At 39.4% G+C, this 26296-nt stretch overlaps 1 protein-coding gene across 1 annotated transcript; it reads right to left on the bottom strand.

Annotated features, from left to right (window-relative positions):
• Positions 1 to 997: 997 nt before the first annotated feature.
• PLAA (phospholipase A2 activating protein) lies at positions 998 to 26296 on the bottom strand. Its single transcript, XM_065656428.1, has 14 exons — positions 26028 to 26296; positions 19425 to 19618; positions 17582 to 17682; positions 17378 to 17498; positions 16863 to 17030; positions 15655 to 15790; positions 14983 to 15152; positions 13753 to 13910; positions 12590 to 12809; positions 11464 to 11532; positions 9803 to 9874; positions 8847 to 8948; positions 6383 to 6547; positions 998 to 4858 (listed from the first exon to the last, which is right to left on the bottom strand). The coding sequence occupies exons 1-14, from the start codon at positions 26294 to 26296 to the stop codon at positions 4293 to 4295; spliced, it is 2511 nt and encodes an 836-aa protein (XP_065512500.1). The 3' UTR covers positions 998 to 4292.

Here is a 26296-nt window from a genome sequence, read left to right as displayed (position 1 = left end):
TTCGCTCCCATGTAACCTTTTGTACGCAGAAGCTTATTATTAACGATTTGGTTGATGTATTGCTGACTTACACTGAGACATGCTCTGTTAAAAATGATTCAAGTGTGGAAATATCCATAAGGAAAAAAACAAACATCCATATCCCACTGAATGCTGACGTCAACAATAAATTTATTTTTTCTGTGATATTTCATGAGTATTGCAGAAGTGTGACACTACTTCTCACATGATGAAACCAAGTAGGAATCATAGCAGAGAAGCCCACTGAAGGCAGATTACCACTCTGTGCAGTTTGGTAAGTCACTGATCAGACGTCAGCCACCAATGCCAAGATTATCTATGAAAGGAAATGCCAATTAAAGAGGATAATTATGTGAAAATAAAGACCAGGGTAGACAAATGTCCATCATTTAACATAAAGAATTTATGTAAAGAACCTCCTTTTCTATGCAGAGACATGGAACAGTTTTCTTCTTTATTTACTGCACCAGAGTGTCCATTTGTCTTTCTTCTGGATCTGTTTTTTTCCCAAACACATTGCCTTCCAGTCTGATATATTCCACACTGTGTTGGATCTTCAAACAGCATTGGTGATACTGTCCCATTTAGGTAGAGATCCACTGAATGCAAGTTGTACAAAGCTAACGGTGATCAAAAGCGCTGTGGCCAGATGATAAAAAGTAATAAACTGTCAACATTTATTGCAGGGCAACAATAAAGTATGGCAGATGCTCTTTATTAATGTCCTCTTCCCTCCGCCTCCTAAGGAAAGGGAGGAAAAGTGAGAGAGGCAAGTTGCAAAATTTAAAAAAAAAAAAAAAAGGCAAATAACACTAATAATTAGAGAAATAATAGAAAATATTCAAACTCCATATTTAATGTCCAGAGCAGCTGCGGTGCCTGCAGCAGGTTGCAGCTGCCAGGCAAACACCAGGAGTCCTGGACTGGATTCCGCAGTAGACAGGAACTGGATACAGGGATGCCCAGATTGGCACCTGGATCAGGATGGCCGGCAGTAGAACAGCTGGGGTCTTCTTCAGGGGCCGGCCATGCACGAAGAGAGCGAGACTACGACGTGCATGACACGGAACACCTCAGTCAATTTGGGTCACCTATTCTGTCCACTCCTCCCTGTTCTTTTTAAGGGCTTCCATTCTAGCTTAGAAAATGCCAACAGAAGAATTGTATCGTCTACTGAGAAGCTTTACATTCTTAGCACAAGACACAATTTCTCTTTAAGCGGCTCTTGAAATCTCTCAAACATACTTTTACTATTCCTCCAGTGAATCAAATCAGGACCACTTAGCACACGGATCAACTCATTTCAGGTTTATTTCTGTAGACAGCAAGACATCTCTGAGTTCTGTGCTAAGCACATACTCATTTTCAATGTCCTCTGGTCTCAAAAGTTGGGACACCATGGACCTCCTGCCTGGCACATTTCCTAGGAATAGATTTAACATCCTTTCACTGAAATGGAAACTTCATCTTGTTGACATTCTTTAGGTTTTCTAGTTGGTGGTGATCTCAGCAGCAGATTTTGTAGTACAGTTGGGTATATTTCTGTTTATGTACATGCATGCTTATGTGTACCACAATGGAGTTTTAGGAAGTGTCATTTAAAACAAGCAATAGTGATTATTAATTTTCAAGATAACACTGACAAAAAGAGAGTATTTAGTTGTCATATGTCAGAAGACAGAAAAAAATGTCCACTGCTTTGTAAGAGATGTTTCTCTCCTTTTTGCACTCAACCTGTGTTAGCACATACCCAGTTTTGCTAGCTTAGCAAAATCCTTGCTGAAAGCTACTGCAGCTCTGCATGAAGGCATAAGAACACCAACGTGCTTTTGTGTCAACTGGAAAAAAAAACACCTTTGTTGTAAGATCTCACAACATACTGTAAGATCTTGCTGTGTGTTGTACCTTTGTTTTTTTTTTTCCCCCATCACCTCCTTTACACATTACCCCCATTGCCTGTGCTGCCACTGCCTGTCTCTCCATATACAGAGACAGACACTCCAAGGACAACTCCTCTGGGGGTGGAATCTGATGTCCCCTTCTCCCTCTGTTCCCTCAGACAATGCTAAATAGTGGAACAGCCTGGTATCACAGTACCCTGTAGCAGCAGCTGTACTTCAAATATTCCTGGCCTACTTTGTGTATCTTGCCTAACGTGTAATGCTGCGGTCCCCAGATGAAGGATATTTGGTGTGTCGCATCATTTCCCTGCAAATTTAAGTTAATTTTGTAGTATCTCTTAATATACCATTTCTTGAAGTTGCAAGAGTATGTTTATTCATATAAACATTAATTTTTGGTCTGGAAAATTCATGACAATTTTCACGTAAAGAGGTAATCTGTAACAGAGCAATCCCACAATAACAAAACAAAAATATTAGATGAGTATAGATTTCTTAAAATAGCACAGGTACAAAGACAGTTAAAAGAGCACAACATTAAAAAGCGAGTTCCAAGAACAATTGTATAGTAGGCAACCAAAATTCAACAGACAGGCACATTGTTTCACAGACAGGTTTCCTAAAGGTACCCTCTTAAATGTTTTCCCAGGAGGGGGTTGATCTATTGTTAAGCACTATAAATCCTGAATAATCTCTTGGACTGCTGTATACATGAACCTGCAATGGATCAAATGAGAGAACCTGTGACTAAGGCCGTGATCAAAACTCTGAGAATACATATCTGGAAATTCACCAGAAGTATGACAGTACAACTGTGCAACTAAGGATCTAAGAAACAAGGTTTGCTGGAAGTTATGTAGGTATGTAGTAATTCAGACAGTTTGGGTAGATGGAGCAAAATAAGTTACAGCTCTCAGTCACAAAATCTGGCACAGATGAGGCAGACTGGTAGGTATCATGTAATGAAGAACCTATGTGCCGTAAGATCTCAATTTTTTTCATGTTTTCCATTCTCTTAGTCTAATGAAAAAATGTAACTTGAACACTGACCATCTTGACTTCATCTTAATTCTAAACCAAAGTGCAACATTTGCTGGAGTGGTAGGAAATAACATTCCCCTTTTGTGCTGAACATCTTGAATCTGCTGGAATAGCTGTAAAATATTATTATCCCCTTTCAGAGTCACCACAGTTATTATGTTAAAGCTACTTTGTAACAAGACTTGACTTTACATTTTTACAGTTTAGAATAGAATATTTCAGTTGGAAGGGACATACAATGATCATCTAGTCAACTGTCTGACCACCCCAGAGCTGACTAAAAGTTAAAGCATGTTATTAAAGGCATTGTCCAAATGGCTCTTAAACACCGTCAGGAATGGGGCATCAAGCACATCTCCAGGAAACCAGTTTCTGCTGCTTAGTCTGTTCTCTGCATCTAAATTTCTCTCTCAAAGATGACTTCAATGAAAAAAATAATCCAATATTTTACAACATACTTTAAACACTTGCTATCAACCAGAGGAGTATTGCTGTCATTAAAAGTCATGTAAAAACTTTTGTAGAACTTCAAGCCATTTTACAAGATATTCACTTATCAGTGAAGCATAACATCTATATGGTAATTAAAGATCCTACCCTTCAAAAAGTCACCTAGTTCTAGGTTAAAATCAGTAAGAGCCATAAAACAACGAGGTTTCAAAAAGGAAGTGGAAAAAAGCTGATGGAAATTAGGTAAATGTTGTTTCCTTACCACCTTATTTGACCAGGCTTAACATTAACCAATATTAATTAATAAGCTAGTGAAAAACACCATTGAACACAACTGTTCTCAAGGCCCCTTCTCTACTGGCAAAAAGCATGGTCAAAAGACAAACTCATTGGGCTGAAACATAGAAATGTGGTTGGGGTGGGTGTCAGAGTTGACAGTCACTGATTCACAGCCATCTCCTACATTTCCATCTAGATGACCTTTAAGTACTGAGATGGTTTGACTTCTTGGTGATCTATTTCCACGGTGGTAGATGCCCCATCCTTGGAGACATTCCAGGCCAAGCTGGATGGGGCTCTGAGTAACCTGATCTGGGTGAAGATGTCCCTGCTCATGGCTGGTGGGTTGGACTAGATGAGCTTTGAAGGTCCCTTCCAACCCAAACTATTCTATTTTAATCTGAGCTACGTCAGGACTTCCTGCAAAGATCCTGCGCACTGTAGACTTCAGAAAAGCAGCCAAATGACAAATGGTGTAAAAACTTTTATTTGATGTGTATCTTGCAGCAGTATTTTCTCATAGTCTGTCACAAAATATGAACCAAATCATCCTTTTTTCTGCATACACTGTGTCTCCCAACTGCTAAGTAAAACAGACGATTATAGCAGATTAAGAACAAACCTACAGCATTCCTTTACTTTAGCAGGTTCTGATACGGAGGCATACTTTTTTATTTGAGAGTCAACTCCAAGAGACTTAGCTAACTGCACAGCATTTGTATCATCACTGATTAGCGTCCCAAGGGCCACGAGCAGTCTAAAAACAGCTTCAAAGTCTTGAACTACTTCCATAACTGTGCTGATTACTGATAAACATTGAGCTTTGCCCTCAATGTTGTTGACTTTATGTAAACATACAGCATAGTTCAATGTCAGTGTTGCAAGCGCAATGTGAATATTCTTATTATTGACCGATTTCATTTCTATTGCTTGTGTCATTATTTCATCTCTCTGTTCCACCATGAGCTTCTGGCCTGCCTGGCTGACAAAACAATTGCAAAAAGTTCTAAGTGCCAGCAGCTGGTTTGCTTGCTTTCCTTTAGGGTTCAGAAATTTAAGGAGTAGGACGATAAATTGTACGTGATCCTTTTCACTGAAGAAGTTCTCATTTGCAGTGGGATGCCTGACAGACAATCTAAGAATGTCTAGGGCTGGAAATACAATATCTAAGAAAGAAAACAAAAATATTTTAGTGTTAATATTGCATTATGTGGAAACGTGCTGGTGAGTTTCTTTCAGACACAGGCATTCTTAAAGCCCTATTTTTGGGAAGATACAGCAACAGTTTAATGCAAGAAGATATTCAGGTAAAATACAAGTTGTTTGAAATTCATAGAGACAACTATTGACAAACCCATTCTAGTAACACTACCATTCATCACAAAGAAGATGCTCCTTGATTTAGGATAAACACAGTGCTTTGCAAAAAATCTTAAAATCTTTCCTCAAAGCTGCAATTGATAACACTGAAGGCAAGCACAAAATATAACTAATCCAGAAAGGTCTTTGAAAGCTTCTCAGTGACTGAGCACCTCTACACAAGCAGCATCTCCCTTTGTCCTCATTCCATATCTTTCAGTTTAGTACAGCAACAAAACTGCTTACAGAAAGAGAAATGAGAAAAAAAAATTAGACTACCTTCAATTCTCAGACATTTTGCAAAGGAGAAAAAAAGGTCCTCAACTGATCAGCTGGTAATCATTGTAAGGAAACTGAACTTAAAGAGTTTGTTTGGTAGTTCCCCCCCACTTTACCCAATTTCAAATACGTCCGGCTCCTTGGGTGTACTACTGGTATCCCATGCTTATAACCAAATCAAAGCTGAACCTGCCTAGCTAATGAGCAGTTTTTACTGCAGATATGCAAAATTTTGAGAATTAACACTTTGTACAATACAAAGTCTGAAAGGTATGAAGACAATAGTCATCACCAGCTCACAGCTATGCAAAATATAGTTTGATTAAGTGACGTTATATAAGTAATATGGATTTTTAATCCCAAATATTCTTCCTGTTAATAAATCTTTAACTGCAGTTGCAAGAAAGCAGTTAATTTTAACTGCATACTTAGATATTTGCATATGCAATGCATCCATTTTTTCCAGAATGTAACAACCAATATAGCCTTTCTAATCCATCAGTGCTGACAACGATACATTATCAAATGAAATTATATCGCCTCTACTTGCATTCATTCAGAATGTCACTTCACTAATGCAGCTCTGACCACATAACTTAGCTTCAGTAAATTCTTTTCTACCATATTAAACAGCAGCTATTTTTAAGATTTCCAAAATAATTTATCTCCGTAATTTCATCTCTCATTTGATGATTACTTAGGACTCCAACCTCACACTTCTTTGCTCTATTGCAAAACAAGTCTCAGACCTTTCTTGAGGATGCTCCTGCTAATGAAATAACCACAACTGATGTTTATATCATCTTTCTCCTTTCTGTTTGCTGTTATGCCAACAAGAAAACCTGACAACCAATTCCCAATTTTGCAATTCATGCCACTGCCCCTTCTACTGGTGAGTGCTATTAACACCTGTTATCTGTCATCTTCCGGCTTCTGCTTGGGTTATGAACTCTTTGGGACAGACTCTGAATAACGGACAGCACAACAAGACTTTCGGTTCACACTGAAGTATTGATGAGATGGCGGTACAAAGAATAATTGCAAGTGTCTACCTTCAGGCCAGTTAACTGCTCTCCATAAAGTCTGAAGTTGCTGTGCTGTAAGTGTTTCTGCAGAGGTGTTGCATGTTGCAGACAATAATTTTTCTAGGTTTATCAAGTCATCTTCTGTAAGCTTATGTTCTTCAGTTGCACTGCCATTAAGTTCCTTTAACTTGCCTGTAAGACCAAGAGAAGAGGCATGGCTTTCTGATATTAGAACTTCACAAATCCAGATCATGAATGAAATAATACAAGAGCACTTTACAAACAAGTTACAACTACTGTAATCGGGGGGGTTTTTTGCCTTTTTTTTTGGGGGGGTGTTAGATTTTTAAAAATTACTTTTCCCAGGCTCATCATCTCAATGATTGCTACTATTATTATACTCCTCTAATGCTGCAACACAGAGATTTAGAGTTCACATCTTAGCCTACATGCAGGCAAAAATGCAAAAAAGAATCACAAGACCACTAGCTTTCATGACTGAAATATGATTTTCTTTGCTCTTTTCTATTACTAGGTAGTAAAAACAATAAAGAAACTACATGTTCTTAGTGTGATCACAGTTTTTGTATTTTTATTATTTAAGTGCCATAAGCAAAATATGATTGCACTATGTCCTATATTCAAATTTCAATGTAATTTAAAAATCAAAGTATTGGAAAAATTATTTTAATGTACAGCATTTTCCTTAAAATGGATCTAGCATTAAGCACCTGCCAATTATGTCAATAAAGACACAAGCAGGCAGCATTATATTAGTACACCCTTTTGAGCTTTATAGTATGCACAAAAATGAACTGTGGGCCTCTATGAAAAAAAATACAACTATTAAATCAATCCCAGTCCAACCATAAGATTTACAAGTGTATTTAATGATGCATTCTTTCCAATCTGCAGGAAACTTGGTAAATCTAGTTTTCAGATTCTAAGCTTCAGAAACCTAATATCCCTATCCTTCAATAATACTGGACAAAAATAAATTGATGCAGTTTATTACTCCACCAGAGTGGAGTAAATGTGCACTTGTGGCCCAGAAAGCTGATCGTATCCTGGGGTGTAGAAAAAGAAGTGTGGCCAGCAGGTCGAGGGAGGTCATTGTCCACTCTCATGAGACCCCACCTGTAGTACTGCATCCAGCTCTGGAGTCCTCAGCACAAGAAGAACATGGACTTGTTAGAGAGGGTCCACAGAAGGGCCATGAAAATTATCAGAGGAATGAACCAGCTCTCCTATCAGGACAGGCCAAGAGAGCTGGGGTTGTTCAGCCCAGAGAAGTGAAGGCTCCAGGCAGATCTTATTGCAGCCTTTCAATTTATAAAGGGGGCCAATAAGAAAGATGGAGGGAGACTTTTTACCAGGGCCTGTAGTCATTGGGGAAGGGTTGATGGTTTTAAACCCAAAGAGACACTGGAACAGGTTACCCAGAGAAGCCGTGGATGCCCCATCCCCGTAAGTGTTCAAGGCCAGGCTGGATAGGGCTCTGAGCAACCTGATTTAGCTGAAGATGTCCCTGCCCATGGCAGGAGGGTTGGGCTAGATGATGTTTAAAGGTCCCTTCAATGCAAACCATTCTATGATTCCATGACTGTAAGGCCAGTAGCCTGTCCTCTTCAAGAAGCTGGATAAAGGTGAAGATTTACTTTTTGTAAAAAGCAGAATCTCATTTTTTAAATTTCCTTGTCAGGTTATCTATACAATATTTTCAAGCTGTGTATATAAACGGGAGGAAAGGAAGCAAGAGACTTAATTTGGAGATCTTCAAGGCAGGTACACTGTGAATACAAACTAGTTTAACAAACTCCATAAATGTACTAAGGCACTCTACAGAAACATACTGAAATAAACTGGTGACCAATAGGGTAGAGATTCTGTGGAACATCTACAGAAAATACAGAACAAAAGAGAATAGGCATGAAACATGGGAAAAGAGAAGGAAAAACAAGACAATAATATCATTTACCAAAAATGTGCATAATTATTAAATATTGTACATGGTTTTCTTTTTCTGTTATCCAGAATGTTCTGCTTAAATACAGAAGTGACTGTTACAACATGTGAAATTGCAAAATGCCTTACTTTAAAACTTCATAGATTATACTGTATGGCTATCTGGTGAACTACAACTTTCATGAGCAAAATCAGAAAGGGATTTCACATTTCCAGGAGCTAGGAGGAAAAAAGTACAGTATTCAAATATACCAGCTTAACAAAAAAAGACGCTGAATAACAGCAGACATAACCCAATAGGAAAAAACTGGATATCCTATATTTGACAGAGTGCTTGTGAAATTTACTCATACTCCTAAGCCTTCAAATACATGCACCATTAAAGTGATGAATGCAATTTCAAAATGTCAAAACCAAGAACTAGTAGGAAAGCTATGTGAAATCACTTAGCTTTTTGAAAAGATCAAAAATGAAGTTACTTCAGATAGATGAAAAATAAAACCATTCTTAAAATTAAAACACAGACCCAGTATCTGTGTAGGATTGGCCTGGTCAAAGGTGACAGCATCCTTCTTTGGAAAATAAATATTTTCAACTTTCGCTGCAGCTGATTGGTAGGCGCCCATTCCTGCATAAAGGAAATATGAAAAGTTCAATAGTGTACCAAATTGTCTGACATCAAACAATATCCTGCCAGTAAGTCTCTCCAGCTGGACATTATCCAGAAAAATATCTTTAAAAATAATTGAATGCTTAGCAAATAGCTATCATTCCTTACATTATTTTCACATTCAAAGGGTAAAGCTTAAAGCAATACCTTTAAAAACAGTTCTCCCTCAGTGTAAAAATGTACTATACATGTGTAAATTATTAAAAGTTATTTCTGAATTACATGAACTAAATACACAGTTATTCATAGGAATGGGTACTGCAGTTAAGACATGAAATGGCGAGGGTCATTTTAGAATAAAGATCCCTGCTTCCCCTGAAATCTCATCTTTTGATTATTTTCATAACGAATAGGCAAAGCTTTTATATATTGGAAGATTTGCAGATATGACCAAGTTATGTCACATGAAATAGCAGCCTGAAATAGCAGCCTGAAAAAAGAGTTATAAAAAGCTTTAATCTATGACTTACAATGATTTCCTAGAATCACGGGTGAATTGTGGCTGATACTGTGTAATTTCCCTGAAGTACCTATATTAATTTCTTTGATCAACAACATGACTAGTAGGAAACCAAAAATTCTCTCAAAACCAGATTACTTTCCTATATTTTAAAGGTTCTATGCAGGATTCCTATGTGTAAAGGAAGTCTCTGTTATCCTTTTTTTCTGAGTAATTTCCAGGGTATAAGCAGCTTCAACTGGCTCATTATTTTCAGTTGTGTTTAAATTTGCTTCAAAATAGAATCTATGTCAAAGGAAAAAATGAAACAAAAGATCAGGAATGCTTGTAATCAGCAGGTATCATCTCTTACCTGTATATGGATCAACCCCACCCACTGGAGCTACTGCATTTGATGCTGAACCAGGAACATAGCGACCAGCACCTGAACAGAGACATTAGGCTCTTTAAACATCACCACCGGCAAAGAGGTAATGTATACCTGCATTCAGTTACTACTTTTGAAATATCACTATTAAAGGTGTTATTTTGCACTAAGGGAATTAAAAAGAAGTCTTCATTCAACACTTCTGAAATTTAAGGATTAAATCGGTATGTATGTGTGAGGGTGGTACTGGTGGTGATGATGGCTTTTGCAAGCTAAGTGACCCACAGCTGAGAGACATTCTGGCATGGTCTCTGGCACCCTCTGCTGCCAAGCCCTCAGCACAGCAGATGCCTTATCCACAACAAACTCCAGAGGGAGGGCACCGCTGCCCAGGCCTGGCTTCTCTCTGTGCCTGTGGTCAGTAGTAGCCTCTCCTGGGGGAGGTGGACTCTGTTTGTGGCACTGAGGCCTCAGCTGAAGAACCCACAGGGTCTTTGCATCTGCAGAGATGAGAGCCTGAGCCACACAAGGCAAGGGAGGAGATACAGCTGGGGACCACAGTAGAACGGGAACAGAGAAAGACTGTGAAGATGGGAAGGCTGACAGTTGTGGCTTTTGGCAACAGCACAAAGGCTTCTGTTCCACCTGTAGATCGGCAAATGCAGAGCGGGCACAGTGTCCTGGCACTGGTGAGGACAAACACCCAACAGGGGATGCATCAGAGGCAGCTAAGACTGCACCTCATGTCTGCAAAAAGGTGAAAGACAAGGAGCAGTGATAGGGTGCTTCCTCCTGCAGGTTATGGAGGCACCCATCTACTGACATGATCCAATATCTTGGGAAGTTTGTGTCTGCAGGGGGCCAGGATGCTGCAGAGAGACTACCAAGGCCTGCATGGCCTTCAGACTATTACCCTGCTGCTCCTTCACACGGGCAACAGTTATACTGTCAAGGAAGTCCTGGAAAGTATCAAGAGTGATTAGAGAGCTCTGTGGGCAAGGGTGAAGAGCCCAGGTGGTGTTTCTTTGATGCTGCCAGCAAAGCAAAAACACTTGAGTAGAAACCGACTCATCAAGTGGGCCACCAACTCACTGCATGGCTGGTTTTGCAGGCAGGACTTTGGCATCAACGACTACAGGACCCTCTTTGAAGAGCAAGAGATACTGATCAGGAATAGGATGGAATGTCATTGCAAACAGGGTTGCTAAACTAGTGAGGAGGACTTTAAACTAGCTATGCAAGGGAGGGTTAGAATCCAAAATTTAGTGTTGTAGGTACCAATAAAAGTCATGTGATAAGAAAGCAATAATAAGGAAAAAAAAGAAAACTACTTCTATGAGTATACCCATTCCTGTGTTGCCATGCAAATGAGAGTTGTACAAAATATAAGGTTTATGACCTTACTGCTCTGCTGTAGAGGGCAGAGTGACATGAGGCAGACGAGACAGAGAAGGCTCTCCTCTGCTAAAAAAGATCTGGACGTGCTCTGACAGTAGCGGATTCCACCTTATCAGTCTGTCCCACACTACTTCCCCAAATGGAGAACCGCAAGAAATAGTGGTCTGGAGCCAAACATTGAATGCAACTGAACACGATAAAATACACATCTTAAATGCTAGCAAGACAGGCTATGAATTTTACATTACCTGTAAATGGATCTGTTGCAGGTATTGTACTTGATCCAGATGAAGAGCCTGGAACATAACGTCCAGCACCTAGTAAAACAGTAAGAAAAATCAATGGCTACTATACACAGCTTGATGTTATTAAAATGTCAATACTTTTCAGACACAAGCAGCTCAAAAATAAAGCCAAACATCAAATATGTCTTATTGTTTATTGTGGCATTAAAATAAATCTGATCCTATCTACGAAGAAGTCTCTTAACGCTGAACAAATTCTTCCTACTTATTTGAGGGTCAGCACTTTGTTTTCTGGGGCAAATGCATTACACATTTGGACACAGCCAAATCAAAAGTATGTAAGTTCAGATGACTGCAGCTCCATGAGATAACTCTGAACCTGATAAGCAGTCTGTATTCTGATTTCTAGTTTATTGCAAGAAAAATATTTAGCTCAATTTTTTTAATAATATTTTATTCCTAACTTCATCTTTGTGAAACGGGTTGAAATAAGAGTGGTTTATTTTGTAAATGTGACAAGCAGGATGTAATTGATTAACATGGTTAATCTTATGAGTAACTGATTTGTTCTCGTTCCATGTCCTGCCTGATAAAGGGTCATTTATGTATTTCACAGTTTCAGTCCAGCTCATTTTTTGTATTTTATTAACTGCCCTGACAGGACCTGGCCTCCTCTTAGAATAATACGAAAAGTGGAGTTTTCTTCCACTGGAAAAAAAAAAAAAGACTATACTGAAAAATACAAGTGGCTTAACTAGAATTTTGTTGAAGATATGTTCTGGCAAATACTTCACAAGTTCGTCAAGTTTTCATATTTTTCTTGTCAGATCTATCTGTGCCTTTCCCTCAACCATTTGAGGACATGAAGTACAAGAAGTGCAAGAGCTATAGTAAAGTCTGCCTGAGCAGGCAGTGAGGTGGACTGAAAACTGGCTGAACAGCCAGGCTCAGAGGGTGGTATTAGTGACACAACACCTAGCTGGAGGCCAGTCACTGGTGCATCCAGTCCTGTTCAATATCTTTTTTAATGATCTGGAAGATGGGTCAGAGTGCATCCTCAACAAGTTTGCTTATGAAACAAAACTGTGAGGAGTAGCTGATGTCATCATTTAAGTGTAATTTTTTTTACCTGTAAACGGATCTGAAAATTGAGCACTTGTACTCAACAGTGTTTGCCCCTTAGTGTTGTCCATAATAAACTTGGCCACTTGATCCAGAAACATAGGATTTAGATCATTCTTCTGCAGGAAGTTGTATGCAGTCAGCCAAGGATCATCAGTGATGTTATATGGCAGTTTGTAGGAAGGCCCATTTTCATTTACATCAATAGTGAAAACATAGTCATACTCCTTTATGCAGAGTAAAAATAAAAACAAATTAGACATTTGTCAGCAGTTTTTACAGAAAAATGTATCAAATGCTGACTAATAATGGCCCAAGGCTAAGCCTAAAAACTTTCATACTGACTGTATCAATACTACTCTCCTACATAGGTTGCAAGTTAAAAAACAAACCAAAACAAAACATACCCTGTTGTTTTCCAGAATGCTCTGTTTCAACAGCAGGCTAGAACAACATACCATGATAATATGTGTGCAGATATATTACAAAACAGATGCATCAGGTAACTCTCATGGACAGGTGGATAGGTCTGGCTGCCTGCAAAGCTACAGGGCACTCAGATGCCTCAAAAAACATCAGTCTTAAAAGCACACTTCTAATCCTAGAAAACCACAAATTCCTAAGGTTTCTTTAAACCATGCGAGAGATAAAATTAATGTCACAAAGTCATTCCTTCTGTGCTGGCATTAGACAGAGACTTTTCTGTGTTTATTTCAGCAAAGGAAACATTTTTCAGCTTATGTGTCTTTAGATTGAAGTTACTACAGAAAAGGCGTACAGAAAGTCTGGTATCCAGTATTTTAGGTAGACCTCACATTATAAATTGTATGGTTCACTTCCTTCAGAAAGGAAGTTAAAATTAACTTTTCAAAGTATCAGCAACAAATACTAGAGAACTTGATAATTCCTGTACTAATAGTTTATCCTTCTACAAAATAATTTGTCTTCACTGGCTTGCTCATTTTACAAAATATGTTTCAAAAGTAATACAGCAAGTAGTACTTATTTATACTTCTACCTCTGAATTTTAATAGATCAAAGAAGACAAAAAAGTACCAATAAATACCTATTCTCTAAATTACATTTTATCTAAACAAAGACTGGAATTTTTAATGGAAAATTAAGCATTTTACTTAGGAAGGAATAAAACCAATTAAAGTATGTGTATACCTTTCCTTCAAATAAAACTTTTCCAGATGTTTGTTGTGTGGCTCCAGAAGAACCAACAACATCACCAATCTTTATCCATCTTCCTTCACTAACACTCCATTGATATGCTTCTACTTTCCCATTATCTTTAATAAGCCGTGTCTGTCCGTCTCTAGTTCCTGTAGGCAGAAGTATTTAAGAGTTTAAAGAAATTCAAGAATACGATTTATTTTAAGAGAGAAAAAAAAAGGCTTCAAATAGCACTCAAAGATGAAAAGGTAGTTCACCAACATTTAAAGTCACACCACAGGAAGTAACTAGATACTACATGTTGCAACAAGAATAGTAGAAATCTTGACAACAGTATTTTACAATCACAGTAGTGGTATCTGCCATCAGCCTAAGTTGCAAAAACAATCCTTAAGTCGAGTCTTTCCAAAGTTTACCATTTTCCCAGGGAAATGACAATCAAGAAGGGTGATATTCTCCCACAGTGTAATAAGATGGGAAGCATCATACAATTGTAAGATTTATGCCACTTGCTCAATTGAGCAAGTGGTATAAATAACCCACCAGTTACTTTGCCTTGGGAAAAGGTATTTGTCTACTTAAAGAGTAATCGTAACTACCACTGCTTCCGCTTCACTCAGTGATCTCCCAAGTACCTAGAAACTGTAAACTGAGTCAACCAAGACAAACTATTTTTCAACCCAAAAGCTAAAGCAGAAAATTTACATCTACTTTTCTTTTTTGGAAAAAACATCCACATTCATCAGTCCTTTTGCAAATCACATAACTATCTTATATACTACTGGCACAGCTGGCATAACAGATCCAAACATCTTGAATACAGTGCAGATTCCTGAATTACACCTTTTTCTAAATTATCTCATAAGAGAAATATTTTTTATTATTTTAGTCTAAGAAAAAAAACAAAAACAAAAAACCCCAAAACAAATGAAAAAACCCAAACAAAAAAACAAAAACAAAACACAAACAAAAAAACCCCAAAATAAATTTAGAAAAACACAAAAAAAACCCCAAACAAACAAACAAAACCACACCACACTTAAACAAGAGCCTTGCCTCCAAAAGAATCAATGAAAGGACAGTAGGGCAAAATTAAGCTGCTTCTTCAGCAAGTCTATTGAAAGTGAGCAAAGCCTTAATTTTGGAACCTATGGAAAGTTTCAATACCTCAGAACCAAGATATGGAGGCATCTCTAACATGACAAAAGTACAATAACTTACCAGGATCCTTAAGATGTTCTCTTCCAGGAAGGTCATCAGCATTAATATCTCCTAAATCACCAGTTTTAGGGTCAATGGATGCTTGGGAAAGCTCATTTTCAAAAGCTTGAATCTCCTCAGCACTTGCTGTACGTTCCAAAGACTGTGTAAACACTCTTATAATTCCATCACTCAATAGAGAGAAAAACATTCAAACAGAAATACTATTTTAAATGTCTACATTATTATATACATTCTAATGGTGAGTTCTATGTCATGAGAAACCACCAGTATTTCTAACAATCCCTCCCAATTACTTTTAGGAAAGGAATTTTCTGTCACGCTAAAAACATCCAGAGAAGGATTTAACCAGGTAATGCTATCTGTAGTATAATTTTAAAATCAAGGTAGGATAAGCCTGTCAAAAGGGTTCTTTATACAGTATTTCTAAGTGCCTTCTCAGTCTAGTCATGGTTTATCACATTCCCGAAGAACTCTACCTCTGCAATTCATGTAACACAAGAATGACTTTCTGGATGAAATATAGCACATGTTTAAATTTAATCCCCACACGCACTTTGATGACTGTGTTTTTAAATCTGGATGAAACTGATACCCAAAGTGATGCTTGCCATTTCATCAAGGGTCTGCAGATTTAGATATAAAATACACTGGAGAGTAAAACCTGGGTACCTTGCACCAACGACGATGTCACCATTGTCTAACACACAGCAGCACCACACAGACTGAGCTGGGAGTCTGATTGTTTGAGCACATTCCCCTTGTTTCCAGATTCTAAGAGACCTATCCTCTCCAGTAGTTACAAAATCTGGAAAAAAACAAAATGAAACAAAACCAAAAGCAAACTTTTAAAGTATATTTTTAATGTACTATGATAGTAGATGCCATTCTGCAACTGCATGTCTAAAAACTAGAACAGTAAAATAACATTTTTACAATTTAATACTTCTCTCTGTTTCAAAAGGAGAGCTAAAAGAAAGCCACCACATAACTGTCTTCTAAAAAAAAAATAAAGTTCATAAATTGCAGACTAAGCAGTCAGATAGGAAATGAAGTTATGCTTAAGACAAACAAAAGATTTTTTCCTTCTTTTAAGAGCTTAAATAAAGAAATTTGAACAATTTTGTAACCATCACTGTTTCATCTTACACTGTAGTTGCATAGTTGACATTTGTTTTAAATTCAGATTTTTGCAAGGTAGGCCTGCTTTTTCAGGAAACACGCATAAAGACTCTCAAAAGTCTATAAACTTCTCAATGAGGAATTTTAAGGCATGAGCGATTTATGACACACACATCCACTAAACTACAAGCACTTTACCTGTTGAACAAACGTGCAAGTGTCCCATAAGCCACACAACGGTCACTGACCTGGAATTTCTTCTGCAACTGTCTGCAACAGTTAGTTCTAAACCTCTAAACCTCTAACTCCAAAAGCAAATGCAATTAAGCCCCACAAATAAAATTCTTAACCTGCACTATGTATAATGCACTTTGAAAACTTCCTGTGGAAGTATTATGTTTACGTTACCTCAAACTGGTACGCCATGCATTACCATTTTAGCACTCTGCAACAGTGCTGAAATACAGGTGGCAACCTAGACAACAGTTTTGCCTGTCACTTCACCAAAATTTTGCTTAAGCCTTACAATTAGGCCTAACGCAGGCCCTTTCATCTCACCTGTTGCCAGAGCAATTCTGCTGGAGGTGTGATTTGGAGTGAATCTCAATATTTTTTAAAATTATTTATGCTAAAGCAAAGAAGTAAATTAAATGCTACCTGAGGTCTTTAGTTGTGGCATCTCCACAGAACTACAGAATGCCTACCTTGTCATTTCGTTTTGGAATAAGGTTGGGTAATATTCACAAAAACAATCTTACCTTTACATTGGGGGAAGACAGAGATGCTGTATATATAATTTGTATGTCCATAATAAACCTGCAAGCACTCGCCAGAGATCTGCCATCTTCGAACACTAGCATCATTAGCACAGGAAAGGAATTCCATTTCACTGAGAATAGCTAAGCCTCTCACACAATCTTCATGTCCTTTATAAAATAAAAGAAAAATTTTAATGCAGCTTTTCTTTCCATTAGCAGCAGTATACTATTTTTATTTAAATCACATCCTGACAACCAATCTTATGGTTTATGGTAGTAGGTTATTATTATGGTAGTAGGTTTTTTTAAAAAAGCAATTCATTGCTCACTATTCTCTGAAAAAAAATCTATTTTTTTTAAAGTGATGTGATTTCTGGGCATACAACTTGAGACACTTTAAAAATCCATCTGCAAACTTGTTCAGTTTATCTATGGTTTTGTGGGGTTTTAAATTTTTTCCTGTTTTTAAAAGAGCACACAAACCTGATTAAATTACCAACTGCAGCAACACATACCAGTGAATGTTCTTTCACATCTGCCTGCCTTCCATAGTTTAATCGTTTTGTCAGCTGAACCAGTCAACATCAATCCCTGTTCAGGCAGTATTTTCACTGCCCATATTGCAGCTGTATGACCCTGTAAAAAAACCCAACATCATTAAACTTGTCAGAATCAAATTTAAAGCACCTATTTTATATTCATGGAGAGGAACTTCATACCTGTAGTGTCATCATACATCTGTCATTCAACCAGACTTTGGCTGTTGTATCCCATGATCCACTTAATAATGTGCCGAACTTCCCAGATGAAAGGCTGCAAACTGGAATGAACGTTCAAATCAGCACTGGTAAGTTTCCTGCATTACCACCAATCTCATACCAGCAATTTAAAGATATATATTTAAGGAGATTTATTTGGGTTTAGTGGCACATTTGGTGTTGAGGAGTTTGGGAAAGGATTAAGTGAAACTGTAGTTGCACTGCAACCTAGAGAGGAGCTGCTTTCAAATCTCTTCACCTTAGATTACAAATTTTCACATTTTTTTGCCATTCAGATTTTAAATCTCTCTTCATACCAGATCTCTTCTCCTCAGACTAGACTATGTTGACAAGCTGGTTAGATAACTAGTCAAGACACAGAACTAATGCAAATGTTTAGTTTTAAGATTACAGAGAAAGCCTGGATTTCATCAGCATGTATTAATTTATGTCCTCAAGAAGCAACATCTCTCATAAAAAATACTTAGCTCATCTTCTTGGAAGGCAAAATACTACTACCAAAAAATTGCGGTAACAATCAAAGATTTAGCAAAAAGATAATCTGCAAATGCTCCAGTGATACACAGGTATAAAATTGAAGACATATGGTGCTAATAAGGTTACACTACAAAGTTTACGAAAAGAGCTAAGCCATAAACAGAGAGTACTGTGTCCATCTAATTGCTCATAAAAGCAAAGTATGGCTTTATGTTTCTTGCTTCTGTCATTCCACAGTGGGAACCAACCCCTGTCACTTGTTATGTCCTGCTTTTTCCACCCTTTAATACAGATATTACAATTATTGTAATTTTACATTTTTAAATGTTTTACATTACTGTAAAAGTTGCTATATATTTTTTTGGTAGGGAAATCTATAACTTGCCTAGAATACCTCATCTCTTCTTACACCTCTGGAGGGAGCATGTCACATGTTATTTTATCTACTCATTCATCCCACATTTCTGATAAAGTACATAAGGTATTCCATGCCTCCTTACACAGTGATATTATTTTCTTTCTCAGAGAAAGCCAAGGGGTTTAAAATAAAAAAATAAATTTTTGGTGCTGCTTAGCAATCCAGGGTATTTTCAAACTACTCTCCACAGCCATCCTTTAACACTGTAAAAAAAAAAAAAAAGACCCCAAACCGCCAAGTCCTGAAATGCTTATTTTTGACAATACTTAGTTATGTTACTAGACTGCTCAAAGGTCTAGTAAAGACTAGATCGGCTCAGGAAAAGACAAACTTAGTATGCTAATATGAAAATTGCTGAATCTTTTATTATGTAGCTCAAGAAAAGGTACACAAAGTTGGTTTAATGTCACACATTACACTCACTTGACCAAAGAGAGACAAACTTTTTGCAGTGAGCTTTTAGTCTTTGCTATACTTAAAGCATCAATTAATATTAGACCCCCACGTGGGTAACAAAATGTGCAGTGAAAGTTTGTTTATCTAGGAAGCTTACGTTTTCTACTTGCCTCAACTTGGACATAAAAATTAAGCTTAATATGTAAAGAATTAAATTAACTGTTTCTTAAAACTGCTACTCTTGGCAAAAGGGTAATCATTCTATAAATTGCCATGTGTTCACATACACAGTAAAAGCTCAAGCATCCAGTGCAAACTTAAAAGTCCTTGCAATGAACTGTCACTGCATGAAATGAGATTATAAAAACCATAGGCTGCTATGTTAAATACCAAAGAAATCAAAATCGAGTTTTACAACTTCAACTTAATTTCCTCTCTAATAAATCACACTCACTCTTATGCAACAAACTCCAAAATAAAATGACTACATACCTGTATTCTTATGACCCTTAAGGACGTAAAGAGGAGCTGGGTTGTCAACTGTGAAAATGCAAATGTTATGATCATTGCCACCAGTTGCAATCAGCCCACGAGGATAGAGGTCACTTGGAGGTATGATGCACACACAAGATACAAAATTTGAGTGGCCACTCATACAGTGCATTTCAGCAAAACCCCTGTTAAGACTAAACATATACAACAATCAGTTCAGAGTCATGACAGAAACAGTACTTATTTGAGGCACTGAAATAGAGTTCTATACTCCACTTGAATTAATAACTATTCTTGCATTGTGCTGAATAAATACTATGGATGACCTAGAAAGAATGAAAAACTTAAAAGAAAAATTACATCCCAGTATTCCAAGCCAGTACGCAATATTTAAAGCTTTCTACTTATTTTTCAGTAATGGTAGGCCTGGAAGGACATAGTTTTGTTTTTCCCTGCTTCTTGGCATCACTGTGCCCAACTTCATCAGAAGTAGTTGCAGTTTACCTTTATGAAATATTTTGCTGTCCCATGACTCAAATATGTACTCCAATACACCCTAAAAAAGAGCATGTACATGAAGAAAGCTTACTACCTGCCAAATTTATTTATTTGCTCTTAATTATGAGCACTGTAGAGGTCTAATAGTTAAATAGATCATAACTGATTCAAGCAGCACCGTTATTTCTTCGTCATCATTCAGCCTCAATAGTTATAGCATTAACTGGAAAAAAGCTACCTATCCCCACAGAAAAAATTAGTGGTCGTGGTGGTTGGGTTTTGTTTGGTTTTTTCTCTGTTTGCCTTTTTTTTCCCCTCCCCCAAAAAACATATCACACTGTCATCCTTCATACTCTAATAGTTGGTGTCCTTGTTTTGGTTAAAACAAGACCAATTGACTTTTAGTGCATTTTCCTTCCATTTAAGTTCTAACTAACTACATGTTTTCTGAAGTTGGCTGCATATTTTTCAGACAGTGTTCACTCCAGAGCTAATAACAACTGTTCTACTCAGCTAATGGTAGGAATGGTATGCAGAAAAGGCCCATGTTTGTATTTTATTGCAATAGCACTCAAGGTCACTGACAGAACTCCAGTGTTCCACAAGTGATGTGTCATAAAAAGGTTGTACTTGTGGGGAGGGGTGGACAGAATAGGTGACCCAAACTGACCAACATGGTACTCCATGCCATACATGTCACACACAGTTTAAAGGTAGGTGTCACAAGGGTCTTGCTCTCTTTATCCATGGCCAGCATCTGAAGAGGACCCTACCTGTTGTCCTGCGCACGAGCCTGATCCATATTTCAGTTCTGGCATTCATGAAACCAGTTCCTGTCTACTGTGGCACCCAGTCCAGGGCTTCTTGGTGTCTGCCCTGCAGCCACTGGCAAGGTACCACAGGTACTTGGAGATTCAACATGGGTTTTGTATATTTTGCATTACTTCTCTTATTATTAGTAAACCTGTTTTAACTTTCCAACTTGTAAGTCTTTCTCGCTTTTACTCCTTCCTTCTCCTCTTTCCTTAGTGGGCAGGGTGGGGATTAATAGAGAGCATCTGTCATACTTTATTGTTGCCCTGCAATAAATAATGACAGATTTATTGGCACCCAATGTGGGGTGAGTGAAGGGCTGAGAGGGGCTCTGACAAAGCACCTTAGCAGTTTCCTGGGTAGCATAACTGGGAGAGCACTGGACTCTCAGCCTCAGGGGACTGAGTTCAGATCTTGGCTCTGTAGGGAGGACACTGGGGAAAGCTCGGCTGAGAAAGTATCAGGTTTTTTCTTTGAGAGTTTCGAGGAGTCTGGAAATCAAAGCGGACAGCTTTCATCATGCTGATTTTTTTGTCATTAAGCTCAGTTTTATATCATGTCTTTTCAGAGCTTTGTTCAGAGCCAAATGTTTTAATCCTACTTTATCTGCTATATGCTTTGTTTGCTGGTGTTTATGTGCAGTTTATCAATTCTGGGTGTTGGGTGAAAAGCATTGCTTTGCTCTGGTGGTTAGTACCAATCTATGCCGTGATAAAATGGGCCATTACTGCTCTGATCTCTTATCTTTATCAAGTGATGATAATGAGCAGCATAGAAGGTGAACCAGTGGCAGTAACTTCATCTGAGTACTTCAGTTGCCATCTAGCAGACCTTGTTAGTAATTACATTTTTAATTTAGAGACTCATTATGCTAATCTGACTTCACTAGATTGGGGAAATTTCAGATATTCTTGGGACAATCAAATTAGCATGCTTCTATTATCAGTTTTGCTGAATGTTTTTCAGGTGTAGTGTAAGATTAAGTACTGGTGCAGGCATAGGTGCTGTGAAGCCATCTCAACTTTCATGATGTGTGACGATGCAACCCCAGCCCTCACCACCCCTACTACAGCCTCTACAAGTGCTGCAGCCACCATGACCTCCACAAGCATTGCACACACTGCAGCCTCTGTGACAGATACTGCAGCAACTTCAACCACAGAGACAGCTACTGCAGTCACTTAAACCCTTAAGTCACTTAAACAGCACATCCTGTGGCCATTCAGACTTCAACGGTATCAGTTGCCCCAGTAACCTTGAAGAAACACACAAGAAAACCAGTTTGCCTGGTGTAGGAAGGCGAAGATGGAGAATGGGGAGAGAGCCCTTCTAAAGCAGAGCCATCAGAGCTGGAAGAGTCAGAACCAGAGGTAACTGTCCACTCCTTATCTCTAGAAGAGCTGCAAGGTACGAAAAAAGATTTTAGCCATCATGAAGGTGAGGCACTTATGACCTGGTTGCTTTGATGCAGGGATAGCAGGCCTGATAGCTTGGACTTAGAGGGCAGAGAAGCCATGCAGTTGGGATACCTGGCTGGAGATGGTGGCACTGGTAGGGCGCTTAGAAAAGAAGACAAAAACCGAAAGCCTCTGGAGGTGAAACTTGTCAGCAGTAAAGAATGGGTATCCCTTGAAGGATGATATCCTATGCTGCCCAGGCAAATGGACCACCATGGAAAAAGGTATTAAGTATCTGAGAGAATTAGCTATATGAGAGATAATCCACAGCAACCCACAGACAGTTGTAGATCCTGATGAAATGACATGTACCCAGCCTATACTGTGGGTGTTTGTGCAGAGTAGACCATTGGCATATGCCCACACATTGGCCTTGGGAAAAGAAGAAGAGCCACTCACTGTGGCTGATATGGCTAACAAACTGTGGCAGTATGAAGACAGTCTCTCTTCCTCCCTACAGGCCTGTGTCTCAGCTGTGGAAAAACGGAGAAATCCCAGAACTTATTTGAAAAACTCTTACAAACTGTACAAGATGAAGAATAGATCTTACTCTCCACCTGCACAGGCCCGAGTTGCAGCCATTAGGAGAAGACGCCCTTCTGCAGGACCAGCTTGAAAGAAACACAACACCCCACAAGGTGACATGTATTTTTCCTGCATGACCAGGGGAAGATATGAGCAACTGGGACCACGGGCTGACCCAGAGGCACAAGTATATGAACTAAAAAACAAAACTTCCAAGAGAGAAGCTGCTCCAGTTTCCAGTGCGTGGCTCTCCAGCCAGGGTAGGTGGGATTCTTGTCTCTCCCTACTAGGGATGAGTAAACAGAATCAGAGGGGCCCTGACTCCAGCCAAGTAGAAGAGAGGGACAACCAAGTTTATTGGACTATGTGGGTTTGTTTGATGGCCTGGTGCGTCAGAACCATGTGAGTATAAAGCCCTGGTAGACACCAGCACACAGTGTACCATGATGCCATCGAATCATAAAGGGACAGAGTTCATCAGTATTTCTAGAGTGATGGGGGATCCCAGGAGCTGGCTGAATTAGCAACCGAAGTGAGCCTACCTGGAAATGAGTGGGAAAGACACCCTATTGTGACTGGCCCAGATGCTCTGTGCATCACTGGTATAGATTACCTCCGGAAAGGGTATTTTAAGGACCCAAAAGGGTATCAGTGGGCCTTTGGCATAGCAGCTGTAGAGACCGAGGACATTAAACAGCTGTCTGCTTTGCGTGCCTCTCTTGTAGGATTGCTTAAGGTCAAAGAACAACAGGTGAGAGAATAATTCAAATTCTTTTGAAAACTGGGTTTGGTATAAAGAGAGGTACAGTCAAGGGATCTGCATGAGACATCCAGCTTTTAGGAACTAAATGGCAAGATGGGCATTGCCAGATCCCAGTACAGACAATGAATAAAATAACGGCTATGTCTCCCCCAACTAACAAAAAGGAAAACACAAGCCTTCTTAGGTGATGTGGGTTTTTGGAAAATGCATATTCCAGATTACAGCTAGAATGTGTGCCTTCTCTGTCAAGTGACCCAAATGAAGCATGATTTTCAATGAGGTCCTGAAAAACAACAGGCCTTTTAACAAATTGAACAAGAGATTGTACATGCAGTAGCCCTTGGATCAGTTCAGGCAGGACAAGATATTAAGAATGTGCTCTACACTGTACCCAGGGACAACGGTCCTATCTGGAGCCTCTGGCAAAAGGCACCAGGGGAGACCTGAGGTCAGCCCTTACGGTTTTGGAGTCAAGGACACGAGGGCCCCAAGGACAACTATGCTACAACTGAAAAAGAAATACTGGCAGCATATGAAGGAGTTTGAGCTGCTTTGGAAGTGGCTGGTACCAAATCATAGCTTCTCCTGGAGCCCTGATTACCAGTACTAGGATGGATGTCCAAGGGAAAGGTTTCTTCTACTCCTCATACAACCAATGCTACGTGGAGTAGGTGGATTGCATTAATAACACAGCGGGCTTGAACACAAAATCCTAATTGCCCAGAAGTCTTGGAAGTGATAATAGACTGGCTGGAAGGCAAAGATTTCAGAATGTCACCAGGAATAGAGCAAGTGATGCCGGCTGAAGAAGCTTCATTGCATGAAGAATTACCAGAAAATGAAAGGCGGTATGCCCTGTGCACTGACTGATCCTGCCATTCTGTGGGAAAGCACCAAAAGTGGAAAGTTGCTGTGTGGAGTCCTACATGACAAGTCACAGAAGCTGATGAGGTACAAGGGGAACGAAGTCAGTTTGCGGGGTAAAAGCCACACAGCTAGCCTTAAACATTGCTGAACAGGAAAAGTGGCCAGTACTTTAACTCTATATTGACTTATGGGCGGTGGCAAATGCCCTGTGGAGGTGGTTACAGTAATGGATGTGGAATAACTGGCAGTGCAGAAGCAAGCCCATTTGGGCTGCCCTATTGTTGTCCAGCTAAAGAACCTACATATAAAAGAACCTACATATGAAAGTATCTATTCCCTTTCCTTAGCGGAGAGGGCAGGGCATTAACAGAGAGCACCCGACACATTTTACTGTTGCCCTGCAATAAATGGTGACACTTGGAAAGCTTGGAATACGTAGGGAAATCGTGATATTCTTCCAAATTCTAAAATGTCTTTTCTGTTGAAGATACAGAAAACAAATTAAGGTAACATACTTTTCTGTAAAATCTAAATAACAAAAATAATAGCAGTTTGCTTACCCACTGAGCCCTGCCTACTGTAATCTCAGAGTGTTCAAAGCAGAGAGTCATTACCAATGCTATGACTTTGCATAAGTTACTCATGTCTTCCTGACATGGCACTCAAAAATTGTGGATTAGAATTAGACTCCCTTTCCTGCAATAAATTTCTATGCAATTTGACCAGTTCTTCCCTATGTGATGAGAGATTTAACAAGACACAATTAATTAGATTAGTCTTCCTTCCCCTGAATTACAGAGCTACAGACATCAATTTAAACACACATTTGAGCATTCAGGCAAATTTGCCATTTCTCTCTGTTTCACTGCAAGGCAATTGAAAGAATATCCATGCCTAGCAACTTCAGAATGCAGTTCACATTTTGAAACTATAGACAGGTGAGGAGTTACGTCCTGTTGCTTCCTGCAATACCCTAGATCTCCAACATCTCCTATTCTCATTGCTTAGCAGTACCTCTTCTGGTCATAACTATACACTGAAAAATTCACTGCGTTAATTCAACAAGACAAATCCAGTAGGAGACAACCCTATACAACATGAATATCAGAGAAAATACTGTTGGTATTATTTTTTTCCCATTTCAATGTCTTTGTGTACATAAATTTTCTGTGTAGTTTTTGGCTCATAATCCATTTTATGTTCAAAGAAGTCTGCTCAGCAAGAGCAAGAAAAGAGTTTTTAAAAATAATTAAAGCATACTGCCTCAATATCAAAAATGCGACATTGTTACTTTGCAGGATTACTTTGGTACTGAATACCAAAAGGTGGAAACTACATTAAGAGAACCTGCAAAAAAGACACCCAGATTTATAGACATGATTAGTAAACGCGCTAAAATATCGCCATATAGCTAAGGGGTTGAGCAAATACAACCTTCCCCAAAGGCAGGTGTGCAAGTGGTCACGCCTCAGGCGTTCACAAACTCAAACGCCTCCCGCTGTCGCGCACAGGCCGCCGTTCCCCGGCTCCTGCCGATTCACCCGGGAAATCCAAGGGAACACACGGCCTTGGGGATCGACCCGGTGAGGCCCCGGCGGCTGCACCTTCGCGCCTTTCCTCCCGCTCAGGCCCGCCCAGCGCCGGCGGCTCTGCCGACAAGCGCAGCGGCCCAGCACTCACCCGTCAGGAGCCCAGAGCCGCGCCGTTCGGTCCCGGGAAACGGACACGAAACCGCCCGGGGGGAAGAGACTGCAGGTCAGGCCCCGCACGTCCTGCCCGTGCCCCAGCAGGGAGCAGCTCAGCCGGTACGCACTGCCGTCACCCGCCATGGCGGGAGGCCGCCCAGGTGTCCTGACACAGCAACTATCCCCGCCGCCACCGGAAACCGCCCAGCGCCGCGCCGGAACAGGTGTCATTGGGAGCGCCGGCGTGAGGCGGCGAGACTCCAT

The sequence above is a fragment of the Caloenas nicobarica genome, chromosome Z (assembly GCF_036013445.1).
Source record: "Caloenas nicobarica isolate bCalNic1 chromosome Z, bCalNic1.hap1, whole genome shotgun sequence".
Classification (NCBI taxonomy): Eukaryota; Metazoa; Chordata; class Aves; order Columbiformes; family Columbidae; genus Caloenas; species Caloenas nicobarica.
Note: the sequence above shows the minus strand (reverse complement) of the source record. Positions and strands in the feature narration are given on the sequence as shown.